The sequence below is a fragment of the Cupressus sempervirens genome, chromosome 8, assembly GCF_028749045.1.
Source record: "Cupressus sempervirens isolate cs-2001-9-10 chromosome 8, ASM2874904v1, whole genome shotgun sequence".
In the NCBI taxonomy this organism is placed as follows: Eukaryota; Viridiplantae; Streptophyta; class Pinopsida; order Cupressales; family Cupressaceae; genus Cupressus; species Cupressus sempervirens.
The window spans coordinates 374,241,102-374,263,560 of NC_143125.1; the positions used below are offsets into that span (position 1 = coordinate 374,241,102).

At 34.7% G+C, this 22,459-nt stretch overlaps 1 protein-coding gene across 3 annotated transcripts in view; it reads right to left on the minus strand.

The window, feature by feature from the left end:
• Positions 1-4,001: 4,001 nt before the first annotated feature.
• MAA3 (P-loop containing nucleoside triphosphate hydrolases superfamily protein) overlaps positions 4,002-22,459 on the minus strand; it is a 294,471-nt gene continuing 276,013 nt past the window's right edge. For all 3 annotated transcript variants that reach the window (XM_089797784.1, XM_089797785.1, XM_089797783.1), the window contains one exon: positions 4,002-4,602. In XM_089797784.1, the coding sequence (XP_089653910.1) occupies positions 4,387-4,602 (216 nt within the window). In that variant the 3' untranslated portion in view covers positions 4,002-4,386. The remainder of the gene's footprint in view (positions 4,603-22,459) is intronic.

The following is a 22,459-nucleotide window of genomic DNA, read 5'->3' on the forward strand; positions in this document are numbered from 1 at the left end:
CAGAATGATAGACATCTACTTCTACTTCTACTTCTACTTCTATAGACATCTACTTGCAAGTTTCCTAATTCCTTATTGCCTCTTTAAATATAGCTTTGATTTAGGCCTAAGATAGCTCACAATAAGAAAAAATTGAAAAGAAACAAATCTACAACAGAAAAGCAAAAAAACAAAAAAAAGTAAATGAAAACAAATCATACAATCAAGAAAAATTAATCAAAGACTCAAAGGTTACCAAAATTCGAAAACTTGCAATCATAGAAGAAAAACTCATCATAGCAAGAAAACCAAAGAAAACTCAACGAAAACCTTTAAAAATGACATTTGTAGGACATGAAACTTAGGACAATTCAAGGGATAACTGATTACATCATTTGGAACACCAAACTTCGAGAATTTGACTACAACTTAATGAAAAATTGTGTAGGGTTGTCCAATTTTGTGAATTCAAAATTGAGCACAAAATTTTTCTCAAGCAAGACGACGGAAACATTGAAAAGAATGAAGGTATGTCTATAGAAAATGAAATCTGTAGCAACATAGGAGAAGAAATAGTTAATGATCAAATTGATACGAACATTGAGTAAAGTAACATCCCTCAAGAAGAATTAGAAAATCTAAAGAACTTCTAACCCCTCGAATCCTAGATGCCAAATGAAAGAGTAGGGGTAACTTAGATCCAAAGTACAAAATTTGGCTATTGTTACTAGTAAGATGAAGGGAACTGGGGCAACAAACCAAACTATAAAAGATGAAATATAAGATATGGAACTTCTTGCTCATGCTTTGAATAAAACTAAAAATCACGTAAGTTAGGAATGGCAAGGGCAAAACAACAAGAGAAGGAACACAAGATGTGAGAATACATGTGAACACTTTCCACTTTTGTAAAAACCTTGATTGGGTATCTTTTGTTTATAGAAGAGGAAGATATCCCTTACCAATGCAAATAGTTCATAGTGCTATTGAGAGTCCCAAGACCAAGAAAGAACACTTACAAGAGTACATAGTTAACAACTCAATTAAAATTTCTAATCTTGAAGAAGTGGAAGTAGAAATATACAACTAATAACATGTTGAAGCTACAAGTGAACACAAAATTTAACCCTATCAAGAATAGTTATGAGATATAATGAAAAAAGCTTGTTATGGACTATTGCTCCTCAAATATCCTATGCCTGAGGAGATGATCAAGCAACAACAGGAAGAAATACAAATCCTAAATAACTAAATCCTATAGTTAGAGGATGTAGTCAAAGTTTTGTAGGAACAATTAAAAGAGAGTTTTGAAGTCAAGCAAAAAGGAAATGAATAACAAGAGCACCATACAAAGGAACCTAGGGTCATTGAGAGGGGGCATCAATAGTTCATAGAGGCACTGAAGGCTAATTTGTGACAAGAGATCATGGTAAGTATGCAGAGATTGGCAACAAAATTGCAAGAAATCAGCTAACAGGAGTTTGTATCACCTACGTTGCATGTAGCCATGCAAATCCTCGTCTAGGAAAGATGACGAGCTAAAACCATGCATACATCATTCTTCCTAAAATACCCTTTTCACACTTTAGTTTTTCCTCGAAGGCTATCCTTAATTCCCAATTTGTCAATTATTAGTCTTTTAAAAATCAGGAATGTTTATTATGTTTTAAAGAGAACATTTGTTGTTGTGAGGATTTAATCTAAGTAGTTGCATTTATGAACAAGGTTCTTGTCATTAGCTATTAAGAGGAACGTGCAAATAAGTCGCCAAAGATTTTCACTAGCTTTTCTAGTTGGATAGCATATGGAACTGATGTCTAAATTGTGATCTATAGAACTGACATTGTTTGCCTTTGATGGATATTGATCCGAACACTTTGACTGTAACTACCATGACTGAAAATTCGGTCACTAAATGCTTATAAATATGTACTAGACTTTGACATTTGATGATATGAGATATAGCAAGACTATTACTCATCTGTATTAAAGTTGCTCTTAGTGCTGCAAGCTTCAGCGCAACATAGTAGATCCATGAGCCCTGCAAATAGGGAGCAAGAGGCAACTCCTTGAGGAAGTACGCAGATATTTTATTTTCCGTTATTGTGTTGTGCTTTGTTTCTGTTTAGATTATATGTGCTTCATTTATGTTTTCTACATTTTTTCTAGATTACCAAAGGATTTCATTGCTTAGTTTGATTAGTCAGATCACCTTAAGTTAGACTTTGATATTGTAAATTTCAGAGTGTTTTCTTATTTGGATCTCATCCATTTGGAAGGAAAAGTGCGAAAATCAATTACTTTGTTTAATTTGATTTGTTTAAGAATTCTATTAAGAAACTGTTGGAGTTCAAATAAAAGTATAGACATTGAAGTGACTTGACTGTACTTGGTGCCGTCCTCGTCACTATGTTATCTACCTATTACTCTGTTTCGTGACAGAACTTAGGAACTCGTACAATTAAATAATGAAACTTGTGCGTTGAATATCATGGGAATTAATTTCTTTGAACTTCATCATACTCATCTTACTATTGTCATCTCTTTAGTATAAAGCCATTACATCTTTCAAAAGTTTACACTTACTGGTATTTGTAGTTTTCTGCAAACACTAGTAATGCAAACTCCATAACATTGATAAAATATGCTTTGAACACTGTAATGTCCCTAATACAGATCCAGGACTAAACGATTGAATAAGTTTAAATTAAAGATTTATAATTTTAAACTTACCCCATACACCCATGGAAGAGAAAGTAGGGATTATTAGCACATTAACATGGGGAAATATATAAATTGCGTTATAATAATAAAGGAAAACAGAGCGATATGATAACCACTCAAAAGAATAAACCATCACAATACCAGTGAAACAACATGCAAAGGACTATGTGAATTATTACTCACTGACTTATTATCAATTATGAAGGAGTTAGGGGACAAGGGAATTCCAAGGTTTAAGTCTCAACCAGCATATATATCTTTAATCATGAAGATGAATGTTAGTGTTTGGAGAAAATAATAAGAAACCAATCATTACCATCAACACTTCATAGCCAATAGACCATTATCAAATATTCTAAAGGCATTCATTGCTATTATAATGTATTACATTGTTATTAAATGTAGTTCATTGATCAGGTTAGATAGATACAAAGTAGTTTGTGCACAGTTAAATTGTTTAACTGATTTCTACGTCTGCACAACATTATGTAATACCTATCAAATGTAATATTTTACACACTGAAGATAAAAGAATATTATATCTATTGTCTTAACATATATGACATGTCAGCAGATACGATATTATTCATTAATGCTTATTACATTTGCAGCGGCCACATCAAGAACGTACAAAAAACAATATTAATGGGAAGCACAGTTCGATTTATGGTGATTTTAGCGACCTCAATAGTCTAAGGGAATCACATCAATGATTATAAAAACAAATAACAAATCATTATGGTCAGCATTCATCATGAGGCAAGATGATAACTGAGTAATCAGGAAACAAACACAGGTTAGTAAAGAGTATTAATTCTGAAAGAATGTGAATAAGAAACAACTTCCAATGAAGAGAAAATGACATTTCTTGGGAAGTAACCCTTCAGTACACAAAGAGGTCTATAGAATCATTCTATCACTTCAATTATAAGCCATAGTTGTCATTGGATGTACCACAGCTGTATTTCAGACATTACATTTGTTAGTATCAACTTCATTTTTCAATATCAGATATTGTCATTTTGCATCAAATACATTTTCGAATGGCATTAATATTTCATTGACTTCCATTATCTGCATCAATTCATATCCTGTTAACATAGCAAGAAACGAAGAACATAGTGATTGTCCCTGCAGATCCAAAAAGGGGACTTTACAAACATAATATTCAAATAAACACTATCTTCCACAGTTTATATTTGAAGTACAGGAAACAAGAACAGTGCTGGAATAAATTGGACATGAAAGACAAATTACAAGTCTCAAGACTTGTAATTGTAAAACAACAAAAAGAGGGGTTTCAATAAAAACATGGCACATGGGGTATATAATGTTTACCCTGGAAATTTATATGTACAGTTCTTCTAATTGGCTCTTTGGATAGGAAAAAGCTAATAAATAGATAAATGATCATATCCATAGGAAACATATGCTTGCAGATCTTGTATGTCCTTTCCTATAACACTACAAAATTGGCATGCACATTTTAGCATGAAAGGAAATTATCCTTCAAAATAGAATGGCTATGGAGTTAAAATAAGGATAGCTAAAACAATTTCTCTTTAATGCTTCTCATCATCAACAGGGAATTCTCTACAACAATTTTTTTTTGGCAGAGAAGACAACCAATTTCCATAGCCAATGAAAAAATAGAAGCCAAGTTTGCTTTGAAAGATGTCTCTGTCAATCTTCACCATCTTCATCATAACCTCCATCAGCAGCATCTTGAGCATCATCATCCACATTTACTTGATCAACTTCCATAGCTTCAGTTCCAGTAGCTTCTTCCACTTGTGTAGTGTTGTTCAGTTCAACTTCCTGAGCATGATCATCTTTACTGCTTGGTTTCATGAGAGCTAAGTTCTCGTCACTGAAAAATGAATGATATGGCTTTGAAACCTAAAATTTGAATGTAAACACAAATCAAATAATGTTACCTTGAAATATTTTTAAACAATAGTAGCTAATCCAGAAGAAAAATCAGATGTAACAAACAAAACTATATAAAATGTGGATAATGGTCTCTTACTAAAACTACATGAATTGAAATACATGGTATATAATTGCACTGCTTCAAATATAATAATTTATTTTCAATAATACCATGTGGAAGAAGAAAGCATCATTAGATTGAATTCAAATATTATTTTACAGATGCCTATGAAAAACAATGTGATGTTTAAAGATAGTAACACAATGTGATGTTCTTCAAATATTATTTTACAGATGCCTAGGAACACAATATACCTAGAAAACACAGCAAGCAATGTGATGTGACTAAAATATTGATGGATCTGCAGTTACTAGATGAAGAACCCTCATTATAGAAGCTATTCAGTATCATAGTCCTGATAAATATCTTCTGAAAGAGATTGAGAGTGCTTGATTCCAAACGTTGTTGCAAGAAGTATTGGTAGGGATACTATAACCTGAGGTTCAGGATGCCAAAAGGTGAGCCTTTTTATTTGTTACTTTTGTAATCCCATTTGACTTAGTGTAGTCCGCTTTCATTTCTTTACATCAAATTTTAATCCTAAGCCCAATACAAGCCCATAAATATGGTAAGTTAAAGATTAGGGGAGGTGTTTGGCAGAGCTGAAATCTGGGGCTCTAACAACTAAAGGTTGAGTTATACATTGCTGGTTGTGTATGAGTTTGGGCACTTTTCTTCATTACAGACATTTGCTTCCTCAGCCGGATGAAATAAGGCAGTTTTGTGGGATTATGTAAAATCATGTTGGTTCTGTTCTGCACACCGGACCAAGCCAAATGAGAAATTGAAGAGTAGCTTGGCTATACTCTCACTGTAAATGTGGCTCCCAAACTGAGCATGAAGGCAGTTTCTGAACTATTGTTACTCATCTTGTCAACACTCGTTTGAAGAAAACCTAATGCATGGCAAGAGAAGGATCCTATTGAGTGTCATTTTGTCCGTTAGTTTTACTGACAGGATTCAAAGTTGTGGTTTTCCTTTAGCTGCTCTGAAGATTTCTGTGTTATGGGAATCAATCCGACTGTGGTCAAGGCACATTTTCAAGACTGCAAGATTCTGAGTTGTACTTTGAGTGGAACTGTCCGGTTTCTGCTTCCTTCCTACTTGCTGGATATCTCTGTTCAATGCTGAGGAGTGGTGAGAGTAGATGATGGTGATGTTGTCAGTATTGTAGCCTGTTAGTGAAGTTTAATCTTCGGTATCAGAATCAGTCTTTGGTGCATAGCAAGCTTTATGCCAGTCACTCTGACTGAATTCATCAAGGGATTAGTGATTCAAGTTGAAACCTGCAATCAAGGTCAGGGACATTACAAGGATTTTCAGTTGTTGAATTCATCAATACACTTCTGTGTATTAAGAAGATAATTTCTGTAAATTTTTCAGTCCAATTCCTGTCCTTGAATTTCTGAAGCATCAGTACTGTGGGTTTGATTTATAAATTGTGCTTTGAGAGAATCATTAAAGTTACAGAAGTTTAAATACAATCTGCATGCCTTAATACACTTGGAACCATCATACATTGGAAATAAAGAGGAAGAAACACTTGAACAGGGACCTTGCTTTTCAAACAGGGTTGCATCATGTTGTCACATCATAACACATATGACATCACAGCACAGATAAGCCCTTGTGCTAGCTAAATAAAAAGAGGCCCATTATGTCATCTAGAAGTGGAGTAAAAGGTGTATTCCAATCATTTGAGCTTTGTTGGAAAAAATAATCCAACTGGACAGAACTTCTAGAAGTAAACTGTTTGAAAAAATACCTACATAGCTTAGTGGGTAAATGAAGTGTAAAAATTTTAGTGGCAAAAGAAGTAGCCCATTTTAGTGCACAGCGGGAGTAGCATTTACAACTTGTCGAAGTGTGCATCAGATTTGGTGGAATACAGTTTGGAGAAGCAAAATGAAAACAATGGCAAACTAGAAAAGTGATTTTTTCCCAAAATAATGCTATAGCACAGTTAATGGTGAACAACTAAGGGACTTGCCAAAAGAGGACATAAGGAATTGGCTCTATGTAATTGGAATACAATTAGAGTCCATAATTGTTTTGGATAGTGTTCTCTCTGAGTTGGAAGATTCAAATATATATTTGTCCAAAGTGGACCAGTCAGATTAGAGGCTTCTGAATTTGTCCAACACAGATTACTAGAACATCCTTGTTAAGAGGTGAGACTTACAGTTTTCTTGTCATAGTGAAATCATAAGAATAACAGCTCCTGTAGCATCCTACAATGATGACATTCTAAAAACGGTCCTACAACTGATTGTGGAGAGTATATGGGTTTCATGATATCAAAACCCTGCTTTTGTATATTAGAAATAATGGCAAGAACCAGATCATTATCATCATGTTCGATTTTAAATGTGGTAAATTGATTCTTCAAATGTCTTATTGCTTATTAACTGAAATCAGGAAGCATCATCCAGATTCCAGACAATGTGAGGGCTTGTATACAAACCATTATGTACTTAATCTTAGATGAGACCGATAATATATGCAAGTGGTTGCAATCAAACTTATTGGCTATTTGGAGGAAGGAGCAGGCTGTATCACCTATGGCTTGTGGGTTTTCCAAAAGATTGATTGAGCATAAAATTGAAAGGTTCAAGGAGAAAATGATTGAAGATGAACTAATCTCAATGGTCTTACAGGTTGTAGGATTTTCCAAAAAAACGTTAGAACCAAATGACGAAAGAGCATATTTGTTTCACTTTCACTTCACATGTAAGGAGGCCTAGACAGGTGAACAAATTTGTGGAATTCTTAAGGAAGAAGATATATTGCAGCGAAATACTAATGAGTAAAATGTTGTAGAAGAAAAGCAGTGCCATGACTCATGAGAAGCAAACCAAATCTTCAACTTTGAATACACTAGTTATTATGCATGATGAGAGTAAAAAGGATAATGACTTCGAATCAGCTAAGGTGGATAATGTGGAGGAAAACTCAGTCATCACAAATGAGAAGTATTCAGAACTCTTTATTGCTGTTATGCAGATCCATATTGATTGAATACGTGAAGAAAGAAACTTGTTTGATGAATCCATATATGATCATAATGTTGTCCTATTGGTGCTACATGAAAAGTGCATGACATCTTCTCGATGGACAATAAAGTGTGATGGAGATATGTTCTCAGAGTTGAAAACAACTCAGAAATGAAATGTGTGACTGCTCATGTACCGTAGATGAATTTGAATGTAGGCCCTTAGCATTGCAAAATTTGAGGGATATATTGTTGGTCTCAAAGGAGAGGGTTGTGCAAATTAATAAGGGTATATGATCCTCACAAATACATTGAAGGTCTTATTTAGAAAACTAGGATTGATAAGGCAAAAAAGAATTGCATGTGGTATTACTACTACTCAATTGCTGTAACGTCCAATTCCTAAGAATTTAGTAATAAATAACAAGTTAATAGAAAATAAATAATAAACAATAATATAATTTACTATTCAATTGATAGAAACAATTATATAAAATATATGTAATTATAAATACAATAGTAAATAATAAGAATAATTATGTATGTACATGTGATCTAATATATAACTAAATAAATAAAAAATGAATGAATTACAGCTATGAATATTAAATCTTATACAAATAATAATATTGTAATAAATAATACATGTTGGATATCATATATTTGAGATATAATAATATTTATAATAATAAAAGTATATTATTAATATACAATAACATGAATATCATAGTAATTAACAACCTATGACAATAATATATTCTTAACACAAGATAAATTAATAAATAATTCATATAATCTATAAACTTCTAAAAAGAAACAACCTTAAGAAATAGAATATAAAAGAAATATCAAGAAATGAACAAGGAGGAACATCAGAGGATACAGCGAGAAATCCCTTAATTCAATGGGCGGACTTATTAGAATCAAACTTACACCATCAGCTGCAAACAATGTATATTATCTGTAGTGTCCCTCCTTGGTATAGCTTGAGATATCGGGACCAATACTTTATTTCCTTATATGAGTAGCTATCTAGTCTTTACAATCGCACTGTGCAGTGGAGATTATATACAATTTCTCTTACTACTCTGTCTTATATATTAAGCAATAATAATCCCATTAGTATTTGTTATATAAGAATTCTTTATTCTTAATATATGTTATTCGGTTTTAACTCTTAATTATGTGCTGATATTTCCATCCGATTATGATAAGAGGTTGAATAATTATTGGTATGATAAGGATCGAACTTCTGTCCAAGTTTTGGATGAGTAGTGATCACAGCATGAGTTTCTTATCAAGCAAATATAATATCCTGAGGCTTGGCAGAAATCTGATAGTTGGTATCCTTAGGAACTGAATGATCTTACTCTTTCTAGTTTATCATGCATCATGCTAGAGGCTACAACCACTGAAATCAACTTCTGATGTTTGAATGTTCTTATAGCATAAAGTCTTCCAATGGTTAATATCAGATGAACTGTATGTGTCTACTGTCTCTTCCTCTGAGTACGAGATTTCCTGCGATGAATGGCTTTGACAGTTTTGCTATTGCTGTAGTGGATATTCTTCCGCGTGTGGCTCTCTATTTCTCCTAATGTTGGCTCCAATCTTTCCTCATGTCTACAAGACTATGCCCCACTCCCTTCATGCTGAACTCTACGCCCATTTGGGGAATGAAAGACCAACTCCTATGATCATGTTAATGGTGATCTTGATCACCTAAACTTTAGTGAGCATGATTATTGAAATAGATGCCAGTGTGCTCCTTTGGTATTTTCTTCCTTCTATCTATGGTGTTCGATCAGCCCTGAATGTTATTACTTCCGTCACTGCCCACCTTGTATTGGTGCTTACCTCAACGTTCTAAGTTTGTATTGATTGTACCTTTAACATCATCCATGGCCTTTGATATAACTCGTAGTCAGCAGCTGGAAGCTTAGTAGAATGAATATGTGAGTTCGATCCCTGTCTGTTTGTGTTCACGTCACTAGCAATCTGCCAACCATTCCAGTGGAATACCTGACTACTATACCGGTCTGCGTATGACCACCTATTGATGCCTCCTGAACGATATTTTGTTTTCTTTGTCTTAGTTTCTGTTCATGACTGATGTAGTTGATGGGGTTAACATCACCAAGTACAATTGTCTCTACCAGAATCATGTCTTCAATGCCTTCGTTTCATTATATTCACTGATTTTATTAGCCTTCAGCGATATTGGTACTGTCACCTTCGAATGTGATTGTTTCTGCTAATATCCTTTTATATCCTTCTCTGATTTTTTGCTTCCTTTCTTCCCTATATTCCCCTTCTAATCGGGTGCCTGTGGTTTATATATATGGGTGATCCTCCTTGGAAAGGCATGACCCATACAATTAATTTGGGGTGACGTGTATATTAAACTTGCGGAGGACCCTGCTACTTGTCTGATTTATTTGCATTATATTTATTTTCTTCTCCCGATTATAGACAACACTCCTCTCCCTATAGTGATATTATTATTTAGTAATAATATTAAAACATTATATTCTTTATTTTTATCTTCATTCTACAATTACTTCATTTGCCATATAATAATATCATTTATTATCTTATATCTTTATTGCATTATACTATATTCTATAATATTCTTCTATTATCAATATATTGATAATATAATTAATAAGTATTTTGATTATAATTTATTTATTCATTATTATTATTATTTTGTTAACATTTATTATTTAATTCTATTGAAGGAAAATAGGGGACATGACAGTCCACCCTTCCTCAAATTGCTTGTCCTCAAGTAATGTGATCGTTCAATGTAAATGATTACTATGAATCCAATGATCTGGATTCTAATGCAACATTGGTGATTTCCTCCTTTAAGTGTAGCTTTGTTCTTGGATGAGTAAGTCTTCAAAGATATAAAATCTTCATCAATTTTTCTTTCTAGGAATTAGGACATTTATTTAATATGTCCTCTTAGTTTCAATGTTCAACATTCATTAAAGATCCTCTTGATCCCAACTTGACAGAATGTTCTCAATCTCAACACTCGCTAATAATGTCCATGATGTTCAATACTCCTTAAGAATGTTCTTACTTTTGATATTTATTGAGAATGCCCCTAATTCTTGGCACTCACTGAAAACATATATTAGGATATATGAAAACACAAAACATGCTCAAAATATATATACATTAATGTATGAAGATGTGATGCAGACACAAAGTATACACATTAATGCATGAAGACACAATGCAAACACAAAGCATACACATGTTAAAAGCTCTGGTAGATTCCTTTCTCTGATTACAATTTTCGTATTGTCGGAGTTGGTGGTGACTAGCTCCTCGACAAATAGACTTGTATCATATGTTAGTACTCCAATCATGATAAGAATATTATTCAATCTTGCAAGACACTAAAATATAAGATCCTAATTCCCAATTTGAACCATTCTTAAAGAGAAGTTGTGATTAGATGCTTAGCTCCTAGGGGAGTTCTTCGTGGGGCTCTAATTAATAGAACAACTCTCCACTAAGCACCATCTTCTCACGATACTTCTCTTTAAGACCTTATGGATAATCAATCTTGACATATTCATCCTTCCTAGGAGGGAGTTGTTCTTCATCCTAGGCCTTATGAATACTCACTCTGGGTGTATCCATCCTTACATATGCATATGATTTTCCTTAAAGTATGTACTGTCCTTCAGAGAATATTTGATTCCCTGCCTCACTTCCTCAAGAGTATTCAATTATAGAATATCTTGCGAAGTCCTTCAGAGAGGTTAGCTCTCTACCTTAATTCCCTCTAGGAATTATTATGCATTATTGTCCTCTTATGAATGGCTACTTAGAGTAGTCTATTTCTTTCTTCCATTGGTCTCAATAGATTTTGCGCTTTGTAAGAATTTATCATTAACTGTAAAAATCACTAAATCAGTGATATATTTTTTATTGATATTGCTGTTGTGTCTTTTTGAGTGCCATTTGGACATTGATGAATTATCAATTCCTCTTACTTTAATCCTTCCCCTGACTACCCATTGCTATTGATGTTCTTTCTTTCGTATATGTCAACAGGTGCATATTGTCTTGTTTGATCTGAGATGAATACTATGTGATAGATGATGATCAATGAATGAGTTATATGTTCTTTATTTTACTTCTTCTTTCATGTCTTCAATGAAAACTTTTGTTCTTATATGTTGATCATTATTTAAGATTCACCCTATAGGATGACAAGATCATGCGCTGATACCACTGTAATGTCTCCCCTTGGTAAAGCTTGAGATATTGGGACCAATACTTTATTTCCTTATATGAGTAGCTATCTAGTCTTTACAATTGCATTGTGCAATGGAGATTATATACAATTTCTCTTTCTACTCTGTCTTAAATATTAAGCAATACCAATCCCATTAGTATTTGTTATATGATTTCTTTATTCTTAATATATGTTATTCGGTTTTAACTTCTTAATTATCTGCTGATATTTCCATCTGATTATGATAAGAGGTTGAGTAATTATTGGTATGATAAGGATCGAAGTTCTGTCCAAGTTTTGGATGAGTACTGATCACAGCATGAGTTTCTTATCAAGCAAATACAATATCTTGAGGCTTGGCAGAAATCTGATAGTTGGTATCCTTAGGAACTGAATGATCTTACTCTTTCTGGTTTATTATGTATCATGCTAGAGGCTGCACCCTCTGAAATCAACTTCTGATGTTTGAATGCTCTTATATCATAAAGTCTTCCAATGGTTAATATCAGATGAACCATATGTGTCTACTGTCTCTTCCTCTGAGTACAAGACTTCCTGCAATGAATGGCTTTGAGTTTTGCTATTGCTGTAGTGGATATTCTTCCACGTGTGGCTCTCTATTTCTCCTGATGTTGGCTCCAATCTTTCCTGTTGTCTACAAGACTATGCCCTGTTCCCTTCATGCTGAACTCTACACCCATTTGGGGAATGAGAGACCAACTCCTATGATCATGTTAATGGTGATCTCGATCACCCGATCTTTAGTGAGTATGAGTATTGAAATAGATGCCAGTGTGCTCCTTTGGTATTTTCTTCCTTCTATCCATGGTGTTCGATCAGACCTGAATGTTATTACTTCCGTCACTGCCCACCTCGTATTGGTGCTTACCTCAACGTTCTAAGTTTGCATTGATTGTACCTTAACATTATCCATGTCCTTTGATATAACTCGTAGTTAGCAGCTGGAGGCTTAGTAGAATAAATATGTGCATTACCATTTTATGTGAGTTCGATCCCTGTCTGTTTGTGTTCACGTCACTAGCAATCTGCCAACTGTTCCAGTGGAATACCTGACTATTATACCGGTCTGCGTATGACCACCTATTGATGCCTCTGAACAATATTTTGTTTTTTCTGTCTTAGTTTTTGTTCATGACTATTGTAGTTGATGGGGTTAACGTACAATTGTCTCTGCCAGAATCATGTCTTCAATGCCTTCGTTTCGTTATATTCACTGATCTTATTATCCTTCAGTGATATTGGTACTGTCAACTTCAAATGTGATCGTTTCTGCTTATATCCTTTTATATCCTTCTCTGATTTTTTGCTTCCTTTCTTCCATGTATTCCTCTTCTAATCAAGTGCCTGTGGTTTATATATATGGTTGATCCTCCTTGGAAAAGCATGACCCGTAGAATTAATTTAGGGTGATGTGTCTATTAAACTTGCAGAGGACCCTACTACTTGTCTGATTTATTTGCATTATATTTATTTTCTTCTTAACGATTATAGACAACACTCCTCTCCCTATAGTTATATTGTTATTTAGTAATAATATTAAAACATTATATTCTTTATTTTTATCTTCATTCTACAATTACTTCATTTTCCCTATAATAATATCATTTAATATCTTATATCTTTATTGCATTATACTATATTCTATAATATTCTTCTATTATAATTATATTGATAATATAATTAATAAGTATTTTGATATAATTTATTTATTCATTTTTATTATTATCTTGTTAACATTTATTATTTAATTCTATTGAAGGAAAATAGGGGACATGACATTATCAAACATGATAATATTAGTACGGTAGATTTTTCTCATGAGGATACTTTAAATGAGTATTTACTGAGTCTAAGACAGGAATTAACAAGACAATCAGCAAAGACATATTCAGCACGGTGACTCATAATGATACCATCCTAGTCATCAGTAAACAAGAGAGCCACGGTGGAGAGATGGATAATCCCAATCAGCATTGTATACTTCCAATCAGCATACTTTGCCAGAAAAGACTATTCACAGTCTGCAGAGGCATCAGCGTAGTTCCAAGTGGATCATTGATTCCTTGTGACAATCAAACCCAAACAAGAGAACATTTGACACATTTATGGTAGGAAAGGAATCAGAAAATTAGATTGCACAAATCAAAGATTAAAATTAGGAATAAAAGGAATACAATAAGAATTACAATCAACACTAAAGTATGACCAACCGTACACAGTCAAAAAGATTAAGAAAATATAATACTAGAAAGTGGAAATGGAACAAGAAATATTTTTGCTAGTAATAACTAATCGATATTACAAACTAATTTGTGAAATACTTGCTTGTTATTAACAGAGATGGAGAGGTCTATATATACAAAAAGAATAAAACAATGTTTCCTTAGGAAATGATCCTAAATAACAGAAACATTCTGTTCTACCTAAAAGAAAGCTTAAAAAGCTAACAAATGACTACAGCTAACTAAATATTAGAAATATTCTAATATTTACAATAGATTACCATTACCTAATAATAGATGATTATCTATTATTATAATACCCTTCCTTAATGGTTAATCTATCTACAACACCAAGTTGTCCTTTGAATTTGACAAACTTATCAGGACCGAGAGGCTTGGAAAGAATGTCTGCAGTCTGATCTATGGTAGCAACATACTACAAATCTATTGTCCTGTCTTCAACTAGCTGTTGTATGTAGTGACAGTGAACATCTACATGCTTGGTTCACTCATGAAAGATTGGATTTCATGCTAACTTGATAATACCTTCATTATCAACAAACAGAGTAGTTGCTCCTGTTGGTGACATTTGCATATCCCTAAGCATTCGATGAAGCCAAAAAGCTTCACATCTTGCCTTTATAGTCTCTTTGTAGTTGACCTCTATAGAGGAGAGAGAAACTGCTTGTTGCTTCTTACTGGTCCATATGACGGATCCCAAACTAAACATATATCTAGAAGTTGACTTTTTATCATCAACAAAGCCCTCCCAATCTGAATATGTGAACCCACTGAGTCTAGTACTAGAACTTCAAGAGTAAAGAAGTCTATACTTTGAAAAGCCCTTCACATAACGAAGCACACACTTTGCTGCCATTCAATCATCAGCCTTAGGAGCTGTCATAAAGTGTGATATGTAGCTGACTACGAAGCTGATGTTAGGCCTAGTAGCAAAGAGGTAGATGAGGTTGCCTTCTAGTTGCTTGTATGTAGTATCATCAAAGGGAGGAGAATCAGACTTGACTGATAACTTGAGACCGTTCTCCATGGGTGTAGATGCAGGCTTGCAATTCTGTATACAAAATTTGTCGAACAGAGCCCTGGCATATTTGGACTGAGAGATGAATGTACCAAAAGACTATTGCCAAACCTCAACAACTATGCAATAATGCATGAGCCCAAGGTCAGTCATATCAAAAGATTGGTATAAATTCTGTTTGATTCCTTGAATTAAAGATACAGAATTGCCAGTGATAATCAAATCATCCATATAAATATTAGAAGGATGTTGTCATTGTCAGTAGTCTTGATCTACAAATTTGAGTTTGATGAACTCTTATTGAAGCCTTTATCATTGATGTACTTATCAATTTTTATGTACCATGCTTGAGGGGCCTGCTTCGAGCCATAAAGAGATTTTTACAATTCAGAGAACCTGATGATCTTTACTAGCAACCTTGAAACCAGGAGGCTACATCATGTAGACCTCTTCATGGAGATCACCATTTAGAAAATCACTTTTGATGTCCATCTGATGAACCTTCTACCCAAATTGTGCTGCCATGGCTAAGACTAATTTGATGGTGCTCATTTTTGCAGTAGGAGTAAAGGTTTCCTCATAATCAATGCCCTGATGGTGAGAAAAGCCCTTCACAACTAAATGAGCTTTGTACTTATCCAAAGTACCACTCAATTTGTATTTGATTTTGTAAACCCATTTGCAGCCAATGGGTTTCTTCCCTAGTGGAAGATCAGAAAAGACCTAGGTGTTATTCTTCAACAGGCTCTGGTGTTCAAATGTTATGGCCTGTTCCCACTTTGGAATTCCTTTAGTCTCAGAAACTTTTTGAGGTTCAAACACACTATGAATGTTGGTCATGAGAGAAAAGTTAAAAAACTCTATAGGTTTGCTCTTTTTTTTGAGCGGTTCTCCCATTAATGAGCTCATCATCACGAAGATCAACAAGTGCCTTAGCCCACCACTTTGGCCAGAGAGAACGGACAACATTTGTATCAGGAGATGCTTGGTGATTAAGTTCCTCATCAGAAGAATCTGGATCAAACTTAGTTGAAGCATCTACAAATCGAGGTGATACTGCAGGAGAAGCTGGAGGTGTCTGTAGAGGGATTTGGTATAACTGGAGCTGTAGGAGCTACTGGAGCCCTCCCATCAAGTGGACCTAATGGAAGCCGAACTCCCAAATCATTAGCCTTCATAGGCTTGTCTGATGGATCAAAAATAGGAGAAATGGACATGAATGGTCCTTGATGCTCATCAAAGACTACATCACAACTGTAAAGGAGATGAGATGTCTCAGTGTCGATCAACTGGTAGGTTTTGTGAACCTACTATATCCAACAAGCATGAGTTTCTGACTCTTGGCATCCAACTTGGTGCGTGACACATCAAGGATCCAAACAAAAGCAAGGGAGCAAAAAACCTTCAATTGACTGATTCTAGGCTTGCAACCTGACTAGGCCTCTTTTGGAGTTTTACCTTTGACCGCCACTCTGGGTGACCGATTCAAAAGATAAACTACAGTGTTGATTGCTTCTGCCCAGAATTTTTTTGGAACATGTCTGTGTTCGAGCATCAATTGAGCCATCTCAGTGATTGTTTTGTTCAGACATTCAACTACACTATTCTGCTATGGTTTGTGGGGTGTGGTTAACTAATGTTTGATGCCATGAGTTTTCAAGAAGCAAGAAAAATCCTCTAATTTCTGTTTTAAAGAAATACAAGAAATGCATCTGATTTTTTTTAAGGAAATACACCCACATTTTTCTACTAAAATCATCAACAAACAACAAAAAATACCTAGACCCAAGAATAGGAGTGGCCATAGGGCCATAGATATCGACATGAACAAGATGGAGTACCTGAGAAGCTCGCCATGAATTGCCACTTGTGAAAGGTGTACGATGTTGCTTCCCTGCTTGGCATGCATCACAAACTCCAAGGTGTTGAGTCTGAATCTCTGGCAATGCAAGGACAAGCTCATCCCGAGCAAGCTGAGAGAGATAATGCACATTTAAGTGCCCATATCGCTGATGCCAATGTGTGCTAATAGAAGAACACCGAGCAGCCATAGCTAAGTCCCGAGAATCACCAGAATCAGTAAGTCGAAAAAGACCATGATCCTCAAGACCCACTACAATAGTAGAACGAGTCACCCGATCAATGATGGTGCACAGATGTGAACTGAAGGTGACATCCAAGTGTGGAGAATGTCATCATAAACCTCAAACACATGAAAGATCGTCACCTTTCATAACACATGCACAAATTCAATTTTCAATTTATTTATGAAATTTTAAATTAGAAATGTATTTACAAACTTTTCATGCCAAGTTTACCTTTGAAGTACTCTATTTTCAACTTTGCAAGAGGCTTGGTGAAGATGTCAGCGTTTTTCTCATCAATACTGATATAAATCAGTTTGATAACATTTCTATCAACCATGTCTCTTATGTAATGATATGAAGTCTCAATATACTTTGATCGATTGAATGACAGGATTAACAGAAAGTTTGATGCAGCTTTGATTGTCACAATGAATCATAGTGGAACTTAGTTTCTTTCAAAAAAGTCCAAATAATAGTTTTCTCAACCATATTGCTTCACGAGCTCCCATGGAGGTTGTCATATATTTAGCTTTGGTGGAACTCAAGGCAATTGTTGGTTGTTTTCTATTGAACCAAGATATCATTGCTAAGACTAAAACAACACCTTGTAGTACTCTTGCAGTTTATGGAACAACCAGCCCAATCAGAATCAATATATCCTTCAAGTTTAATCTCAACATTTTTGTACTTCAAACCAAGACCGATAATTCCTCGTAGATATCTCAAGATACGTTTAGCAGTCATCAAATGAATCTTCTTAAGTTCACACATGAAATGGCTTAAAACATTGGTGGCATAGCAGTAACAGGCCTAGTATTTACTAAATACATAAGTGATCCAATGATCTATCTGTAGAGAGTTGGATCAATAGATTCTGAATTCACTTCTACTTTTAACTTGTGTAGATTTGTTTCCATAGGAGTCGCTACGGGCTTGTAGTCCATCATACCAAATCTAGTTAAGATGTCATGGGTGTACTTCCCTTGATTTAGAAAAATATGATCTCTCTTTTGACATACTTCTAGACCCATAAAATAGTGTAGTAGGCCTAGATCCTTCATTACAAATTTAGCCACAAGATCTTGCTTGCATCTTTCAATTATTTGATGTTCACCTGTAATTTACAAGTCATCAACATAAAGAACAAGAATTAGCATGTCACCATTAGATATTTTGAAATATATGTTAGGAACAACTTCGTTTTTGGAGTATCCTAGTTTGGAGAGAGAGCTATCTTCCTTTCATACCAAACGTCTGGTGCTTGTTTACGGCCATAAAGAGCTTTCTTTAGTTTACATACATATAGGTTCTTGTCTTTTATAGTAAAACCTTCAAGTTGTTCGATATATACTTCTTCATCAATGACACCATTTAGAAATACGGTATTCACATCATTTGATGTATCTTCCATCCTTTGGATGATGTAATTGCAATAATTGTCCTTGCTGAAGTATATCGAGCAATTGGAGCAAATGTTTCCTCATAATCAATACCTGCCTTTTGAGAGAAACCTCGAGCAACAAATCTTGCTTTATGTTTTTCAACACTACCATCTAAAGCATACTTATTTTGTATAACCACTTTGATGAAACAACTGACTTGTCTTTTGGCCTAGGTATGATATCCCAAACATCATTTTGTAATATAGATTGATATTCTCTGACCATAGCATCTTTCCATGGTTGACATGATAAGGCTTGTGCAACAGTTGATGGTTTAGATTTTGTAAGCTCAGTTTATAGTGCAGTGTAGCATGATTTAGTTATCGTTTTCTTACCCTCTCTAGAGATTTCATCTGGTTCAACATTATTTTCTTCAATCATTTTCCTTGCCCATAATGGCCTTTTCTTGATATTAGAGATGTCCCTATCTTCAGTGTCTGATAATAGTTCATTCTCTTTTGATATGTTCTCCCTCTGATTTTCAGTTTGTTGAGTTTCAATGCATTATAACCGATGGCCAATACTTGATCGCCACTGTCTTTGAGGAACAACTGATACATATTACGAATAATGTATAATATATATCTAAAATGTATAAGTTGATGATAATGATATATTATATGTGAGTGAGTGAGTGAGAGAGAGAGAGAGAGAGAGAGAGAGAGAGAGAGTGTGTGTGTGTGTGTGTGTTTATATGTATGTGTGTGTGTGTGTGTACATATTAAATCAGACTTTCATATTTAGATTTTCATCAACATATATTATATACGTATAGAATTTGCTTCAATTTACTATGAGGCTAAATTTCTCAACAAGTAAGACATTAAAGGAGTATATGGTGCACATTTATAGGGTGTTTGAGAAGTTGAGTGAAGAAAAGTTGTTTAATTTAAAACAATGTAGTTTTGTGAATAAAGAGTTAGTATATCTGGGATTCATAGTTTCAGCAAAAGGTCTAACACTGGACCCCGAGAAAGTGAAGGCTATATGCTTGAATGACCTACTCCAAGGAGTGCTACTAAAGGAATTTTATGCCATAGTTCAAGCATTGAACAAGTGGAGACACTATCTTCTTCTAAAAGAGTTTGTTTTATATACTTAGCATCAAGCTTTGCAATATTTGAATAGTCAAGGAAAGTTGAACCAGAGGCATTTGAAATGGGTTGAGTTGTTGCAGAATTACACATTTGTTTTGAAACACAAGAGTGAGAAGTCTATCAAGGTTGTAGATAGTCTTAGCAAGACAAATCTTTTGCTGACAAAAAAGCAGATTGAGGTGGTTGGGTTCAAGGAATTCATAGGTTTGTATCTAGAGGATGATGATTTTGGTGAAGCTTGGAAACCTTGTATATCACCTGTTTACACTTGACAGAACAAAGTGGTTGGATTTCATAATCTAGGATGGTATGCTATTCAAATAAAGTCAGTTGTGCATTCCAAGAAGCTATATGAGGGAGAATCTAATTAAGGAGAAGCATAGTGGTGGATTAGCTAGACAATTTGGTAGAGAAAAAACCATTGTTTTGGTTAATGAGAACTATTACTGGCCACAATTGCAGCAAGATGTCAACAAGTTTGTACAGAGTTGCGGAGTATGCCATATGGCAAAAGGAGTGATGCAAAATGCATGGTTGATCAGTCGTTATGTGTACCAAAGAAGTTGTGGGAGGATGTCAACTTGGATTTTGTTCTTGGTTTACTTGGGACTTAGTGAAGGCATGACTTTATTGTTGTAGTGGTTGACAGGTTTTCAAAGATGGCATTCCCTGCAAGAAGAATAGGGATATTGTTCATGTGGCAGAGTTGTTTTTTAGAGAAGTAGTGAGACTACATGATCTGCCAAAAAGCACAGTCTCCAATCGAGATACCAAGTTTGTTAGGTATTTCTGGCGCACATTGTGGAAGAAGTTAAAGACGGATTTGAAGTTCAACTCATCACATCATCTAGAGATTGATGGATAGACAAAGGTGGTGAATCGAAGTTTGGGGAACTTGCTTAGATGCTTAGTTGGAGATAAGCCAAAAGGATGGGATTTGATTTTACCACAAGCATAATTTGCATATAATAATTCCATCAATGGGAGTACAGGTAAATCACCATTCAAGTTGTATATGGGAATAGTCCCAAAAATGCTTCAAAACAGAGGAAGTTGGATAAAGGAGAGATGAGTAGTATTGAAGTTGAGGATTTACAGAACATTTGAAGAACATCCATAAGGAGGTGAGGAAGTACATTACCAAGATGCATACACAATACAAGGCTAAGGAAGATGAGAAAAGGAGGTATAAGGAATTTTAGATTGGAGATGAAGACATGGTTCATTTGAGAAAGGAGAGATTTCCAATAGGTACATATAATAAACTGAAAATGAAGAAGTTTGGACCGTGCAAGATACTGAAAAAGCGTGATTCTAGAAATGCCTATGAAGTAGAGTTGTCTGTCGAACTAAATATTCTTAGAAACAATAGTCCACCAAGATAACTAAGAGGGGAGTGGGGAGTTTTAATCAGCTATCCAATAATTAAAACATTTATCAACCTTAAACAATCTTATTCATTCAACCAAAGTAAATAGTAGCCATAACAAGATGCACATAGACAATTACACCAGATATGTTAACTAGGAAAACCCTTGATTAGAGGGAAAACCCCGGTGGGAATGATGCTCACAAGATGATGTACTAATATAAATATTCCTTGTTAGAGGATCGACCCTGTTAGGAGTCTATTACAACATTTAGTACATATGAGTCTTTGTTAGGAGACTTTGAATCCTTTTTAGAAGATTCCAACCCTGTTAGGAGTTGTAGAAGACAGAAGGACCCATCGTCCAAATAGCTTTGGGGCAAGACCACTGAACTCACTGTCCATCTGATCTCTCTACTATTCCTTGCAGAATAATTGTGTGTACTGTACCTTAACTTCTTTCCTCTATCCTGTCAATCGGACCAATCACTATCAAACCTTGTAGACCAGGTCACGAACCTTGGATCCAAGTATCCAACTTCGGATCACACAATAAAACCTCAGCAATGAAGTTTTCTTCACTTCCGCTCTGCTCTGCTTATCTTCACATTCCACTCTTCAATCATTCACATGCATTCGTACATACCACTTACATGATAAAGGAAAATGTCCTTCCTTTATACCGAATCCATAAAACAATTCCCTAAGTTGGTTGTTACACCTTCTCAATTAATTATTATAAGACCACATTAACAACACGTTACACTTAGCGACAACATTAATCTTCTACCTTGCAACTTGAATAACTTTTTGTACACGTAACATTACGACAAGCGAGCTTAGCTATGTCATCACCAACATGTCTTCTTCACATCTTTAACTTTGGCTTCTCAAAATAATAACTTTGCTAAGAGATATTACAAGTTTACTAGAACATGCCTCTGTAAACTCTATCTCAGAACAATCATCACCAAAACTTGCATAACTTCTTCAAGACTTAATATCTTATGCTTCCGAGGTTAACTACATATACTAGATACATAGTATAGTCTCCTTTTAACCTCGCTAATAAAAGTACTCAACGACCTATCAATACCAACTTGATCTTTCCATTGTTCTCCTGTCAAATACCACAGAAAACTGCTATGTTGACATCAATGACAAACACAGTCATGAATGTAACATATCATCATGATAATGATCTAACTACTCCAAACAAGACACTAGACTATG